This window comes from Kogia breviceps, chromosome 9 (genome assembly GCF_026419965.1).
Source record: "Kogia breviceps isolate mKogBre1 chromosome 9, mKogBre1 haplotype 1, whole genome shotgun sequence".
Lineage (NCBI taxonomy): Eukaryota > Metazoa > Chordata > Mammalia > Artiodactyla > Physeteridae > Kogia > Kogia breviceps.
Window position 1 is genome coordinate 75,611,131 of NC_081318.1, and position 15,213 is coordinate 75,626,343.

Consider the following 15,213-nt stretch of genomic DNA (forward strand, 5'->3'; position numbering starts at 1 on the left):
GGCTCTGGCAGCCTGCCCCAACAGGTGGTCCCTTTGATTCTCCCGACTCACGTGTTTCACATTCTGTTTATGAACCTCTGCACACTCAGTTCAGCAGATGAGCAAATGAAGACACAACCAAGCAAGGACAAGTAATAAAAAGAAAAATAACATAACTTTTAAACCTAGAAATCTCGAAATGCCAGCTCTGTAAAGAGAGTGTTATGGGGCTTCCCTGGTGGCACGGTGGTTGAGAATCCGCCTGCCAATGCAGGGGACACGGGTTCGAGCCCTGGTCTGGGAAGATCCCACATGCTGTGGAGCAACTAAGCCCGTGCGCCACAATTACTGAGCCTGCACTCTAGAGCCCGTGACCCACAACTACTGAGCCCGCATGCCTAGAGCCTGTGCTCCGCAACAAGAGAAGCCACCGCAATGAGAAGCGCGCGCACCGCAATGAAGACCCAAGACAGCCAATAAATAAATAAATGTTCCTTTGGAAAAAAAAAAGAAAAGAATGCTGGAGACAGACAGTTGGGTGTAGGGAGTGGGCCTTAAATCAATTATGTGTAATGGGAACTCGACCTCTGTGTTTCCTCTTCTTTATCTCCACTCCTGGGAAATAGGTCAGAGAAAACAATACCAGATGTGCATTAAAACATTGCCCCTATTACTCTCACTCTCCGTAGAAATCAGGCTTGACCCTCTGGCCTGGCTGTAGAGTGAGCATGTCACCCTCATAGCTCCCCTCCAGCTGTGGCCCCAAACCCCTGACTTGTTTGCCTGGAGCAACACAAACTCTAGGCCACTGCTCAACCCGTGGGGAAGCTCTTCCTGTCCCTCTGGAGCTGCTCTGTGTGACACACCAGCCACTGGCACATGTGGCCAGTGAGCACTTGCAATGTGCTGGTCTAAATTGCCACGTGCTGTAAGTCTAAAATACACACTGGACTTCAAAGACTTTGCATGAAAAACATATAAAATATCTCATTAACAATTTTACACATTGATTACATGCTGAAATGATGTTTTAGAGATAGCGAGTTAAATGGAACATAGTCTTAAAAGAATTTCAACTGTTTCTCTTTACTTTTTTTAAAATTTTTTTCTTTACTTTTTTAAAATGTGGCTGCCAGGAAATTTAAAGTTACACACATGGCTCACATTATATTTGTACTGGACAGTGCTACCCAGCTGGGACTGAGCAGCCCCTTTCTTCGTGCCCTCAGTGTGCACCCTGACATATTTCTACCGTAGCACCTGCACATGCGTCTTCCCCTGGCTGCTAACTCCAACTGGACTGCCAGCGCCATAATGCTTGGTGCCCTTTTATCCTCGGTTTCTAGCATTGTGCCTGGCACACCTAACAAAGGGTGTCATGGAGTTAATCATTACTGTTTATTTTTTTGTTGTTGTAATCAGGGTGAAATTCACATAACATAATATGAACCATTTTTTATAGTAAATATTTTATACTTCATTTATTTAACATCTTTATTGGAGTATAATTGCTTTACAATGGTGTGTTAGTCTCTGCTTTATAACAAAGTGAATCAGTTATACATATACATATGTCCCCATATCTCTTCCCTCTTGGGTCTGTCTCCCTGCCTCCCACCCTCCCTACCCCACCCCTCTAGGTGGTCACAAAGCACCGAGCTGATCTCCCTGTGTTATGCGGCTGCTTCCCACTAGCTATCTATTTTACGTTTGGTAGTGTATATGTGTCCATGCCACTCATATGAAGCTTTTTTTTTTTTTTTGCGGTACACGGGCCTCTCACTGTTGCGGCCTCTCCCGTTGCGGAGCACAGGCTCCGGACGCGCAGGCTTGGCGGCCATGGCTCACGGGCCCAGCAGCTCCGCGGCATGTGGCATCTTCCCGGACCGGGGCATGAACCCGTGTCCCCTGCATCTGCAGGCGGACTCTCAACCACTGCGCCACCAGGGAAGCCTTTATGAACCATTTTAAAGTGAACAATTAATTCAGTTCAGTGGCATCTAGTACATTCACAATGTTTTCCAACCACCACCTCCATTTAGTTCCCAAACCTTTTCACCATGCCAAAATAAAACCCATACTCATTAAGCAGTTACTCCCCATCCTCACCTCCCTATAGGCCCTGGCAATCACCAATCTGTTTTCTTTCTATGGATTTGCCTATTCTGGATAGTTCATATAATAGAATCATACAACATGTGACCTTTTTTGTCTGGTTTCTTTCACTTAGCATATTGTCTTCCAGGTTCATCAACATTGCAGCATGCATCTGTGCTGCATCCCTTTGTTTTTTAAATGTTCCTTCTTGTATTCACATTATTCCCTCCTACCTGAATGCACTCTCCCCGTGCCTCTTCCGTGCTTATCCAGCTTAACTCATCACTCAAGAACTAAGTCATACTTTCTCCATAAAGATTTCTCTACATCCTCCATGTTCTCTGAACTCCTTTAGCTCTATCTACATTACTTAATTTAAATGCTACACACCAGGGATGTGTAGGATTGGTTTTTAAATAATCCAGCAGATAATGGTGTGGGGAGGGAGACGAATAAGACAAGATTGGCCATATACTGATGATCAGTGGAGCAAGTGATGTGTACATGGAAGTTGATTATGTCATTCTCTCTATATTGTGTATGTTTGAAAGTTTCCAGAATAAGAATTTCAAAAGGTGTTTCATACTATTACCTGTTCTATGAGTCTCATTCTCCCCATGAGATACTATGCTCGCTCCTCTGAGGTCAGAGATTGTCATTCATGCCTTGGTTGATGATGGCTAGTATAGAAAGGCAGACCTCCACTGGTGAATTAAATTCTGTCTGAGGTGTTAAAAAATTTCATTGAGAAAAAGCTGAATTTAGACCTGAGAATAAAGATCCAAGAGGCTATTTCACCTTCAGTTTCCTGACCTTTCTTCTACAGTTAAAATCCCTTTTGATTTTTGCTCTAACTTCTTTCTTGGGCTTACAACTGATCTCTCCATGAATGAGCTCAATGCACTGGCTCCTGTGTTCTGAGACATGTCTGGAGAATCCATAATTATCAAAAAATCTGGAAGCCAGATTTCCATTCAGATTTCTATTTTTGCCCCTCCCTTCTTTCTCTCTGCTTAGATCCCATTCTAGTTCTCTCTTGTGTCCCACTGATCTACAGGCACCAAAAGTAGAAAAGAAAGGCATCGTTGCTTCCACATCCACTCATTAAACTTTCATGTCTTATTCCCCTTCTACACTAATAATTCAGAGACAGAACTTTAATAACAAAACTAGGACTTAGTATAACCCACACTTTTCTACACCTACTGCTCTTTCTAATTTCAAATAGGCAACTCCTTAAGAAGAGTCTTGTCGAAAAACGTTTGCAGGGCTTCCCTGGCGGTGCAGTGGTTGAGAGTCCGCCTACCGATGCAGGAGACACGGGTTCGTGCCCCGGTCCGGGAAGATCCCACACGCTGCGGAGCGGCTGGACCCGTGAGCCATGGCCGCCGAGCCTGCGCGTCCGGAGCCTGTGCTCCGCAACGCGAGAGGCCGCAACAGTGAGAGGCCCGCGTACCGCAAAAAGAAAAGAAAAGAAACGTTTGCAGCCAGCACCCCAAGAAGAAAACTCCTTTACCGGAGTCTAGTGTCTGATTCCTTCAGGTAGAAAATCAGGCTAAAAATACAACGGCTGTTGCCACTTTGTGATAGCAGAGTTGACCAGAAAACGATGCACTGACCTTTTCTCCTCTTTCCCTGAAAAACGAGGGAAAATATTTTCATGGAAGAATAATTTCAAAGCTTAGCAAACCTAGAAACCAGGGGGTTTAATTACTTATTCATGTGGGAAGCACCAGACAGGAGAACAGAAGTCTCTGCATCATTTGTTAATGCTTAAATCTGAAAACTGTGACTCTGATTGTAACATGTTAAAAAGCCCACATTAGGACAAAGCAGTCACATGGGCCCTCTCTCTCTCTGAACTGACTCCTTTATCTTCAGTTTATTCTTGCCTTCTGCTCTGCCAAATACCAAAAGCTTTGGTTCAACAAGTCATGTAACCTCTGAGAGTTACTTCCTATCACTGCTCTTATCACACACTCTTCTTATAAACAGAATTTTTTTGCTAAATCACCTGTTGTATAACTGTGATAGGCAAAATAAGGGAGCCCTCAAAGATGTCCACATGCTAATCCCCGGAACCTGTGAAGCTGTCCTGGGGCAAGAGGCAATTAAAGGCTGCCTATGGTATTAATGTTGCTAATCAACGGACTTTAAGACAAGGAAATTAACCTGTATTATCCAGGTGAGCCCAATGTAATCACAAGGTCTCATAAGTGAGAGAGGGAGAAAGGAGAATCAGTGTCAGAGTGACTGGGTGTGAGAAGGGTGTGAGAAGGACATGCCCGGCCACGGCTGGCTTTGAAGATGGAAGCGGCCCCGAGCCAGGAACTGCAGGGAGACCTGTAGAAGCTAGAAAAGGCAAAGAAACAGATGCTTCACTGGAGCTTCCCTGCTGCCGCTTTGATTTCAGCCTGCTGAGACCCATGCCAGAAAGCAAGGTATTAGATTTCTGTAGTTTCAAGCCTCCAGGTTTCTGCAAATTCTGCTAACAGTGGCGATAGGGAACTTATCCAACAGCTTTTTACAAGAGTTGGAGAGGAAAGGGGCTTCATTTTTATTATCTTGTTGAAAAACATCAGTTTGAACTAAAAAATTCCTAAAACTAAAGGAAACTCCCCCACTGCCTGCCGTGACACCTGGGTATGGCTGCCACCTGCCCCTCCACGAGCCCCCCTTGAGGTGGCTGCTACCTTTCTCCCAGCTCAGGGGCTACTCCTCAGGTTGGGACTGTGGCCACACGAGGGGTGCCAGAAACCAGGCCGCTGAGAGGCCATTTAGGAAGTTCTCAGAAGTTGACTGCTCAACAGCATCTCCACCAGGATAATCATGTGGATAATACCAGGTAATTGCGATATTTCCCTTCTTTGAAGGAACTATTTCAAACCTTTTTCACAGTATAATTTTATTTTACAAGGAAAAACAAGTTTGAAGATATTTCTTATCCAAAATAGCCCAGTATCTTGAATCCTACAAAGTACTTTATATGTTGTCAGCTGTTGATTATCAAGGCACTGATTAGCCAATTTGTAGTGCTTTGAAATTAAGAATTTCTGGTGCCTTGGCCTCCATCCAGGCCTACCTTTTGCCTGTTGCCTTAGTTCATTGCTATCCCCTGTTGATGGGACAGAGAAGGAGAGAAGACAAAAGAGAAGACTTGATCATTGTGTTTGTCACCCTAAATAAGATCTTGTTACAGAAGAGTCTGACACTTCCAGCTTTCTTAGAGACAGAAAGAGCTAATCTGGCCAAAAATAGAAGCCAGAATTAATCGTAAGCAACAAAGGGAAATCATACTTTTCAAAAATCAATAGTAAGTTTCCCCTACACTGAAGAGCTTTTTTTAATTATAAAAGTTATTCATGTTTGTTGTAAAAAGAAAACAGAACTATATAGATGATTCACATCACATAAAACCAACAACTACTTCCATTATTCACTTACTCATCTGTATTTGAAAACAGTTTTGTTTCAGTTGTGCATATGTTCCCTTCCCTGTTTTTCGCTTCATATTTGCTTCAAAGGCTGTAAAAGCAGCTCTAAAGAGCTGTGTGTGGCCTTAGGGTAGGGAGTTTCACAGACTATTTATTTCTATTCCTCATTAGCACAACTGAAACATAAATCACTACCACAAATTTTCCCCTCACCCCTGACCAGGGAGGGCTTCTATATGTACTGAAAACGGTTATGTAGGTGTGACTTAGAGAACGATCACATGCAGTAAAGTCATGTTGCCACATTTTCTGCACATTCTGTAACCAGAAACGATTTGATGAGATAGATGTATGTTCTAGGCAAGCTTGTTTTTACATTTAATGCTTGCTTTCTGTAACATGAAATAAATATGCTATATGTTGAATGCAGTTGGTCCTGAGTGATACAACACAAATTAATGCTTTGAGTGCAGTTATCAAAAATGATGCAGGTGGTTCCAAAAGTTATATGGAATTGCACAGATATCTGAAATGCACTTTTGAGTAAATTTCTCAACTACTGGAGGTGGTGCAGCTACTTCAGTCCCCTTTCGGCACAGCGTATGTTTTTATCCATGTATGTCATTCACCATTTCAAGTGATGGAAGAGATCACTCCCCATCTTAGTTTCCTCTTGGGGGAAGGAGATGTACAAGCACTAGCTAGCGCTGGGAAGAGCTGGTTGTCTAAATTATCGCAAAAGAAGCATAATTGTGACATTTCAACATGAGCCGGGTGAGTGAATCAGCAAAGGAGTCATAGCAAGTTAATAATCAGTGAGGTTGGAGAAAAATGGTACAGATGAACCGGTTTTCAAGGGCAGAAATTGAGACACAGATGTAGAGAACAAACGTATAGACACCAAGTGGGGAAAGCAGAGGCAGGTGGGGATGGTGGTGTGATGAATTGGGCGTTTGGGATTGACATGAATACACTGATGTGTATAAAATTGATGACTAATAAGAATCTGCTCTATAAAAAATAAAATAAAATTCAAAAGTTCAAAAAAAGAAAACAGAATGAACAGAATCTAATTCAAAATATAAGATAATAAAACATATTTCAAAAATTTTTTTAAAAATCAGTGAGGTTGGAGATTGAAATTTTATTTGGGGAAGGCTATCAAAATAGGGCCCATAGGAAAGTAAGTCCCTTTAACTAGAAATATGGAATAACAACACTGAAATGATGTGCCTCTGAAAAGCGAATAAATAGATACTAAGAGCAAGTGAGTCAGAAGCACATGAGTGGTTGAACTCCAGAGACCAGATCAAGCAGTGCTGCTTAATACCATCACATGATCTGCCCCGAGGCCCATATTTAATTAAAATAAAGAGTGGAGCACAGCAAAAACCAGAACACTGTTGTTCTTAGCAGATGGAGCCAGAGAAGTTACAAGTTAAACCTTGATTGCCTGGATCTGTGAGAATTCAGCATGGAATGTCTCTACTGTTTCCTGGGATTTCTGCTTTTGGCTGCAAGACTGCCACTTGATGCTGCCAAACGTGAGTAACTGTCAACTTCTGTATTTTTAACCCATTCTCCGGCTGTTGTCTGAAGTGATGGGTTTGTCTGAACTAGCTTTGCCTGAGCCCAAAGTTAGACTTTAGGAAGCATTCACGCTCACTTGTTTCTTCTTCTGAAAACCATTGGGGATGTTGAAAGTACGGCAGAATGCGTTCAGTCCCCATTCTTTGCTCCAGGCTCTTGACGTGAAAGACGTGCAGCCCCTCTGCTGTGGAGCTTTTTTCTATCAAAATTGCCTCCCACTCTCTTAGAGACATTGGGAGAGAGTTGGGGGGGGTGGGGTGAAGGTCACAGTCTCTGGCTTGAGACTACAGCAACGCTACCCACTAAATTTTGTTTCGTTGCCATCCAACACGAAAGAGCCTCAGATGAAATGGGGCCCAAGATCTGGAATCAGACTTTCTAATAATCCCAACCCAGAAGCTATCACCAGTCCTGCTGAGGGAATTCCCTGGTGATCCAGTGGTTTGGACTCTACGCTTTCACTGCCGGGGCCCCAGGTTTGATCCCTGGTCAGGGAACTAAGATCCCACAAGCCGCTTGACCAAAACAAAAATAAAATAAAATAAAATCCTGCTGATAGGTTTTCACAGACCTGCAGGAGTTTGCTGCCACTGTAGTGAGGATACTGAGAAAAGAGCTAAGCCCTGGGTCTCTTTTCTAGTTAGAGTAGAGGCTGGGGACTTTTTAACAATGCTGATGCCCAGATCAATGAGATCAGAATCTTTGGAGGTGGGGTTGGAGCATCCTTGTTTAAAAATCTCCTCTTGTGATTGGAACGGAAGCCAGAGCTGCGAGCCACTGAGCTCACCGGCGGCCCACTTGTCCAGTCCAGGGGATGGGCGGCCATGGCAGCCCCTATCCTCCAGTGGAGTGGGAGAAGGAAGTGAATTAGACCTCTCCCAGAAGGTCCACTCCACCTCACTCCAGTAGAGTGACAACGTTCCCTGGAGGAAAAGTCCTGATTTTGCCAGACGACTCCACTGGGGCAGGTAGGCGCTGAGAAGGGACCCAGCATGTGTGCTCACTGTGCTGGCCGCCTCACTTAAATCAGTCGGCTCGTCCTCACAGCCCCCTTTGTGGAGCAGATGGTCCTCGCACTCTTCAACGGGTGAGGAAACGAGGAGCCCCGGTCCGGCGTTTCACCTGCTGGGCCCAGATCGAAGAGAGGAGGATCCTGGACACACGTGCGCGCGCTCCTCTCCCTCCTCCATAGCGGGAGAGAACAGCCCTACAACGAAGAGCTCCTTGCAGAGTGCGGTCCCCGGCGGCGGCTGTGTGGAGGAGGAAGAGACGGGGCCGCTGCAGGCTCGCGGGGCGGGGTCGGGGGCTGAGGAGCGGGCGCTGGGCGCACCGGGAGCCCGCGGTGCTGGGGTCCGGGATAGGGGGAGGGGAGGAGAATGTCGGGAGGTGAGTTGTACCGCCAGCGCTGAGGCTGGTGACGGGGCAGGAAGAGGAGCCGCTACTTTGACCCGGGAGCCCAGACGCAGGGGCTGTGCCGGCGGGGGGCCGGGCCGGAGAGCAGCGGCCGGGGGGTTGTCACTCGTCTGGGCCGCACGGGGCCTCGCAACAGCGCGGGGAGGCCGGGCAGGCTGGCGCTGTTCCCCTGTCCCGGACAAGGGGGAAGGGCCGCACGGCGGATACGAGGACGGGGACGGCTTTCGTGGCAGCCGCTGTCCTTCCTGCCAGCCGTGGGGCTGGACCATGAGTAGTCGACTCAGCGCCCCTGAGCTTTCGCTTCTTTGTTTGCGAAACTGGGTAAGAGGGTTCTTGTGACAACAGCTAACAAGGGCCTGGAGTAGGAGTCGTTCGTGGTAGCAACTGTCTTGTCTCCATGTTTCCCCCCGCCCCCCCGAGGATAGACTCCCACAGAGGTCCGGGGGATGGAGGGATAGAGAGCTGACAGGTCAGGGGGAGGCCCCCGCACCTAATTCTAGCCTCCCGTCCACCAGCACCCCCTTGCTCTGCTCAGCAAGGCAGATTAGCCTGAGGCTGGCTGGCAGTTGGAGACGAGGCCCAACCTATTACCGCGTAACAAAACCTGCTGTGCCTGGCTTCACCTTGCCTTAAGACGAAATATCCTGGCCGCAAAAAATAAGGATGGGTAGAATTTAGCAGTATATAAGACACCAAGGGATTCCTTGCCATTTTCCAGTCATAGCCGTGGTAAAAAGAGGAAGGAGGGGATATTGACAGAGTAGCTCACGAGTGGCCAAGCCGCCCTGTCTCTGCTAGTAGAGCAGGGCGTCCAAAGGATGGAGGGAACAGCCAGAGGGGGTGCTGGGTGTGACCCCATTTAACTTCACATCTATTCCCCTCCCCACTTTCTTTTTTAAAGTCTTACTGTTGGGGGTTTCTGATTGTTTATTCTATTTTTTAATTCAACTTTTTATTTTTGAGGTTACTGTAGATTCACATGCACTTTTAAGAAATAGTACAAAGAGGTCCCCTGCTATGTACCCTTTACAGGGTTTTCTCCCAATGGTAACATCTTGCAAAGTTGTAGTACAATGTGGCAACCAGGATACTGACATCGACATGGTCAAAATACAGAACAGTCACATCACCACAAAGATCCAAACCCACTTCCCTAGCCCACTCCACCCAACCCCCAGCCCCTGGCAACCACTAATCCATTCTCTAGTTTTATAATTTTGTAACTTCAAGAATGTTAGCACTTCCCTGGTGGCGCAGTGGTTGAGAATCCTCCTGCCGATGTAGGGGACACGGGTTCGTGCCCTGGTCTGCGAAGATCTCACTTGCCGCAGAGCGGCTGGGCCCGTGAGCCATGGCCGCTGAGCCTGCGCGTGCGGAGCCTGTGCTCCGCAATGGGAGAGGCCACAACAGTGAGAGGCCTGCGTAAAAAAACGTTAGAGAAATGGAATCATACAGTATGTAATTTAGGGGAACTGGCTCTTTTTTACTCAACATAATTTATTGAGGTTGTATATATCAATAGCTAGTTCTTTATCACTGAGTGGTATACTATACTATATGGATGTACCACAGTTTATCCGTTCACCCACTGAAAGATTTCTGGGTTGTTGCAGCTTGGGCTATTATGAGTAAAGCTGCTCTGAACATTAATGTACAGGTTTTTATGTGAACGTAAGTTTCCATTTTTCTGGGACAAATGCCCATGAGTACAACTGCTTGGTTGCATAGTAATTGCATGTTTAGTTTTATAAGAAACTGCCAAACTGTTTTCCAGAATGGTGGTACCATTTCCACCAGCAGTGTATGAGTGATTCAGTTTCTCTACCTCTTCACCTACATCTGATGTCATTTTTTTAAAATAAATTTATTTATTCTACTTTTGGCTGCATTGGGTCTTCGTTGATGCGTGTGGGCTTTCTCTACTTGGGGCAAGCAGGGGCTACTCTTCATTGCAGTGCTCAGGCTTCTCATTCATTGGCTTCTTTTGCTGCAGAGCACAGACTCTAGGCCTGCGAGCTTCAGCAGTTGTGGTGCGGGGGCTCAGTAGTTGTGGCTCGTGGGCTTAGTTGCTCTGTGGCATGTGGGATCTTCCTGGACCAGGGCTTGAACCCATGGCCCCTGCATTGGCAGGCGGATTCCTAACCACTGAGCCACCAGGGAAGCCCCTGATGTCAGTATTTTTAATTTTAGTCTTTCTGATAGGTATGCAGTGATATCTCATTGTGGTTTTAATGTGCATTTACTCACTGGTTAATGATATTGAACATCTTTTCATGTGTTACTTTGTCTTCTGTACATCCTCATCTGTGAAATGTCTGGCCAGGTCTTTTACCTGGATTATTTGATTTTTTAACACTGAGTTTTGAAAATCCTTTATATGTACTAGATATTATTCCTTTTTTGGAAATGTGGTTTGCAAATATGTTTCTCCCTGTAATGTGCCTTTTTACTCTCTTCACATGGTATTTCACAGAGCATAATTTTTTAATTTTAATGAGGTCCAGTTTATCAATTTCTCCTGTTATAGATTATGGTTTTGGTGTTAAGTCTAAGAATTCTTGCCTGCCTAGAACCTGAAGATTTTTCCTATGTTTTTTACTTTTTTACAGTGCCATGTGTTGAAAGGCTATCTTTTCTCCTTTGGATTATATTTGCAGAAATCAGTAGGGCATATCTGTGAGTCTGTTTCTGGGTTCTGTAGTCTGTTCTATGGGCCTATGTGTCTATTCCTTGTCACTCACCTTTTAAGTTTGTATTTTTCCTTGATTTTTGACATTTTTAAAAATTTATTTATTTTTATTTATTTATTTATTTATTTTTGGCTGTGCTGGGTCTTCGTTGCTGTGCGTGGGCTTTCTCTAGTTGCGGCGAGCAGGGACTACTCTTCATTGCAGTGCCCGGGCTTCTCATTGTGGTGGCTTCTCTTGTTGTGGAGCACGGGCTCTAGAGCACAGGGGCTTCAGTAGATGCAGCACATGGGCTCTAGAGCACAGGCTCAGTAGTTGTGGCTCACGGGCTCAGCTGCTCCACGGCATGTGGGATCTTCCCGGACCAGGGCTCGAACCCGTGTCCCCTGCATTGGCAGTTGAATTCTTAACCACTGAACCACCAGGGAAGCCCAGACTTTTGACATTTAAAATCAGAGGAGAAGTCTGTGTTTGGATTATGTTTCTGCAAACACTGACATTCACTCAGGATCTGAGGAAGAGGAAGACTTCGGAAGAGTAGAAAAAACTGATCCTGGGACTCAAAGATGCAAATCTTCATTTCTACTTGATTACAGATGACTCTGAGTGAATCATATCACTTCTCTAGGCCTGAATTTCTTCGTCTATAAATGAAAGGATTTGAACGAACTACTCTTAGTTCTTTCTATATAGAACATTCTACCATTCCGTGACTCAACATTCAACTTAATTTCCTGTTATAATACACATTTATTGATAAACATAGATTTCCTTCCCTCACTTTGTTCCTTTTTGGAAACAGATACTATCTCACAGTATCACAGGACATGTGTTTTTTTGCCTGATGTGAAGGCCCAGAGAAGAAACATGGCCTGAAATCCCACAGCCTGTTTCACAGTGGGTTCTGTAACTTCCAGTTCAATGTTCTTTCCCACTCCATCTGCCTCCATTATAAGAAGGGAATTACATGCTTCCCCTTCCTCCTACCAACAAGGAGGAATAGAAGGCAGAGGCTAGTGGCATCCATTCAGTATGGCTTCTCTGAGTACCTTCTAAATACGGCCCGTTATAGGAGGCCTCTTTCAGGATGTAAGAGAAAAGGCAGTGTTCCTGCCTCTGAGTCCATAGCCAGACCAAGACACAAGACCATATGACTAGATGAGACAACAATTTATAGCAGTGTATGATTAGGGGCTGGCAAGGGTTATAGACAGTGGACCTTTTGCCTGTGAGTAACAGATACTCAAATAGGTTGAGTAAGACATTTATTGTCTCAAACCACCCAAAGGTAGACAAGGCTGGAGGACGAGCTCAACAGCATTGTCAAGGACTCTTTCTTTTCGTCCATCTATTCTGACACCCTTGGTGTGCTGGCCTGCTTCCTCAGATTTTTTCCCTCATGGTTAAATATGGCTGTCACAGTAAAGGCATCACATCATTATACTACTGTCTCCAAAATCAATTCTCAGGAGGAAAAAATGGAGTTTTTTTCCACTTTTTTTTTTTTTAATGATGGAGAAAAATGTTTCCCAGAAGCCTCCAGCAGACTTACACTCAGCTCCTGTCAGCCAGGATCTAATCATCAGTTCCTGCCCAAATTGTAAGGAAAGCTAGGAAAGTGATCCTCTAGAACTTTGAATCATTATGGTAAAAACTCTGCAACAAGAGAAAGAGGACAGGTGCAGGCAGGAATTGTCTGCTACAATCCTCAAAGAAAGGACAGACAATGTGACCACCAGACTTATCAGGAAAGGCAAAAAGACAGACATCAAGATTGGAAAGAAGTTTAAAAGAATTGGAATACTATAAACCCTGGAGCAGCCACTCAAAACAAAGAGGTATAGCTAATAAGCCAATAATGCAGATAAAATGGAATCCAAAAATAATCCCAATAAGTACAAGAAAAGAAGAAAAAAGGAATAAAGAACAGAATGGATAAATAGAAAACATAGTAGACAAATCCCACAATAGTGATAATTATGTTAAATGTAAATTACCTAAACACTCCAAATAAAGGGTAAAAATTATTAGACTAGATTTTTTAAAAGAAACAATAATATGCTGTCTACAAGAAACCCACTTCAAATTTAAAAATATTTGTAGGTTAAAAGTAAAAGAATGGGGACTTCCCTGGTGGCACAGTGGTTAAGAACCCTCCTGCCAATGGAGGGTACACGGGTTTGATCCCTGGTTTGGGAAGATTCCACATGCCACAGAGCAACTAAGCTGGTGCACCACAACTGCTGAGCCTGCGTTCTAGAGCTCGTGAGCCACAACTACTGAGCCCATGTGCCACAACTACTGAAGCCCATGTGCCTAGGGCCTGTGCTTCGCAGCAAGAGAAGCCACCACAATGAAGAGTAGCCCCTGCTCGCTGCAACTAGAGAAAGCCCGTGTGCATCAATGAAGACCCAAGACAGCCAAAAATAAATATAAATAAGATAGCAAAAGGGCTTCCCTGGTGGTGCAGTGGTTGAGAATCCGCCTGCCGATGCAGGGGACATGGGTTCGTGCCCCGGTCCGGGAAGATCCCACATGCCACAGAGCGGCTGGGACGATGAGCCATGGCCGCTGAGCCTGCGCGTCTGGAGCCTGTGCTCCGCAACGGGAGAGGCCACAACAGTGAGAGGCCTGCGAACCACAAAAAAAAAAAAAAAAAAAAAAAAAAAATTTAATATGCAAAAAAAAAGTAAAAGGATGGAAAAAGATGTACCAGTTAAACACTAAGCACTAATATCAAAGTATTCTTCAGAACAAGGAATATTACCAAAGGAAAAAAAGTCAATTCCTAATGTTAAAAGGATCAATTCATCAAGAAGACTTAACAGCTTTTTTGGCTCTCAGAGCAGCAACATGGCAGTAGGAAAGAACAAGCGCCTTATGAAAGGAGGTAAAAAGGAAGCCAAGAAGAAAGTGGTTGACCCATTTTCTAAGAAACATTGGTATGATGTGAAAGCACCAGCTATGTTCAATATAAGAAATATTGGGAAAACACTAGTCATGAGAACTCAAGGAACCAAAATCTCATCTTATGGCCTCAAGGGTCGTGTGTTTCAAGTGAGCCTTGCTGATCTGCAGAATGTTGAAGTTGCATTTAGAAAATTCAAGCTTATTACTGAGGATGTTCAGGGCAAAAACTGCCTGACTAATTTCCATGGCATGGATCTTACCCGTGACAAAATGTGCTCCATGGTCAAAAATTGCAGACCATGATTGAAGCTCACATTGATGTCAAGACTGCCGATGGTTATTTGCTTCGTCTCTTCTGTGTGGGTTTTACTAAAAAACACAACAATCAGATTCGGAAGACCTCTTATGCCCAGCACCAGCAGGCCCGCCAGATCCTCAAGAAGTTGATGGAAATCATGACCCGAGAGGTGCAGACAAAGGACTTGAAAGAGGTGGTCAATAAAATGATTCCAGACAACATTGGAAAAGACATAGAAAAGGCCTGCCAATCTATTTATCCACTCCATGATGTCTTTGTTAGAAAAGTAAAAATGCTGAAGAAGCCCAAGTTTGAATTAGGAAAACTCATGGAGCTACATGGTGAAGGTAGTAGTTCTGGAAAAGCTACTGGGGACGAGACAGGTGCCCAAGTTGAACGAGCTGATGGATATGAGCCACCAGTCCAGGAATCTGTTTAAAAATCAGACTTTTAATGGTGACAAAAGACCTCATTTGTGATTTAAAAAAAAGAAGACTTAACAATTTAAAATAGAGCTTCAAAATACATAAAGCAAATAATGCCAACTGAAAGACAAAGTTGGCAAATTGGCACATCCATAATTATAGTTGAAGATTTCAACATTCCTCTTTCAGTAACAAAATAACAAGCTCACAGAAAATCAACAGGAACAGAGAAGTTGCCAAAGACAATACCAACCAGCTTGACATAAGTGACATGAAAAGAACACACACAATACCCCACAACTATAGCTACACAACTGTATATGGAACGTTCACCAAGACAGACCATGTGCTGGGCCATAAAAACGTTTGTTCAGCAGTGG

At 44.5% G+C, this 15,213-nt stretch overlaps 2 protein-coding genes across 5 annotated transcripts in view; both read left to right on the forward strand.

The window, feature by feature from the left end:
* The first annotated feature begins 6,790 nt into the window (after positions 1-6,790).
* Positions 6,791-15,213, forward strand: part of GPNMB (glycoprotein nmb) — a 28,729-nt gene continuing 20,306 nt past the window's right edge. For 3 of the 4 annotated variants that reach the window (XM_067042664.1, XM_067042663.1, XM_059074166.2), the window contains exon 1: positions 6,866-7,054. In XM_067042664.1, the coding sequence (XP_066898765.1) occupies positions 6,985-7,054 (70 nt within the window). In that variant the 5' untranslated portion in view covers positions 6,866-6,984. Of the gene's footprint in view, positions 7,055-15,213 lie in introns of all 4 variants that reach the window. The other variant, XM_059074167.2, reaches the window with a different exon arrangement.
* On the forward strand, positions 14,054-14,866 carry LOC131762544 (small ribosomal subunit protein eS1-like). The gene is given in 2 exon segments (XM_059074189.2): positions 14,054-14,399; positions 14,402-14,866. Coding segments are annotated over 2 exon segments (792 nt in total). The 3' UTR covers positions 14,848-14,866.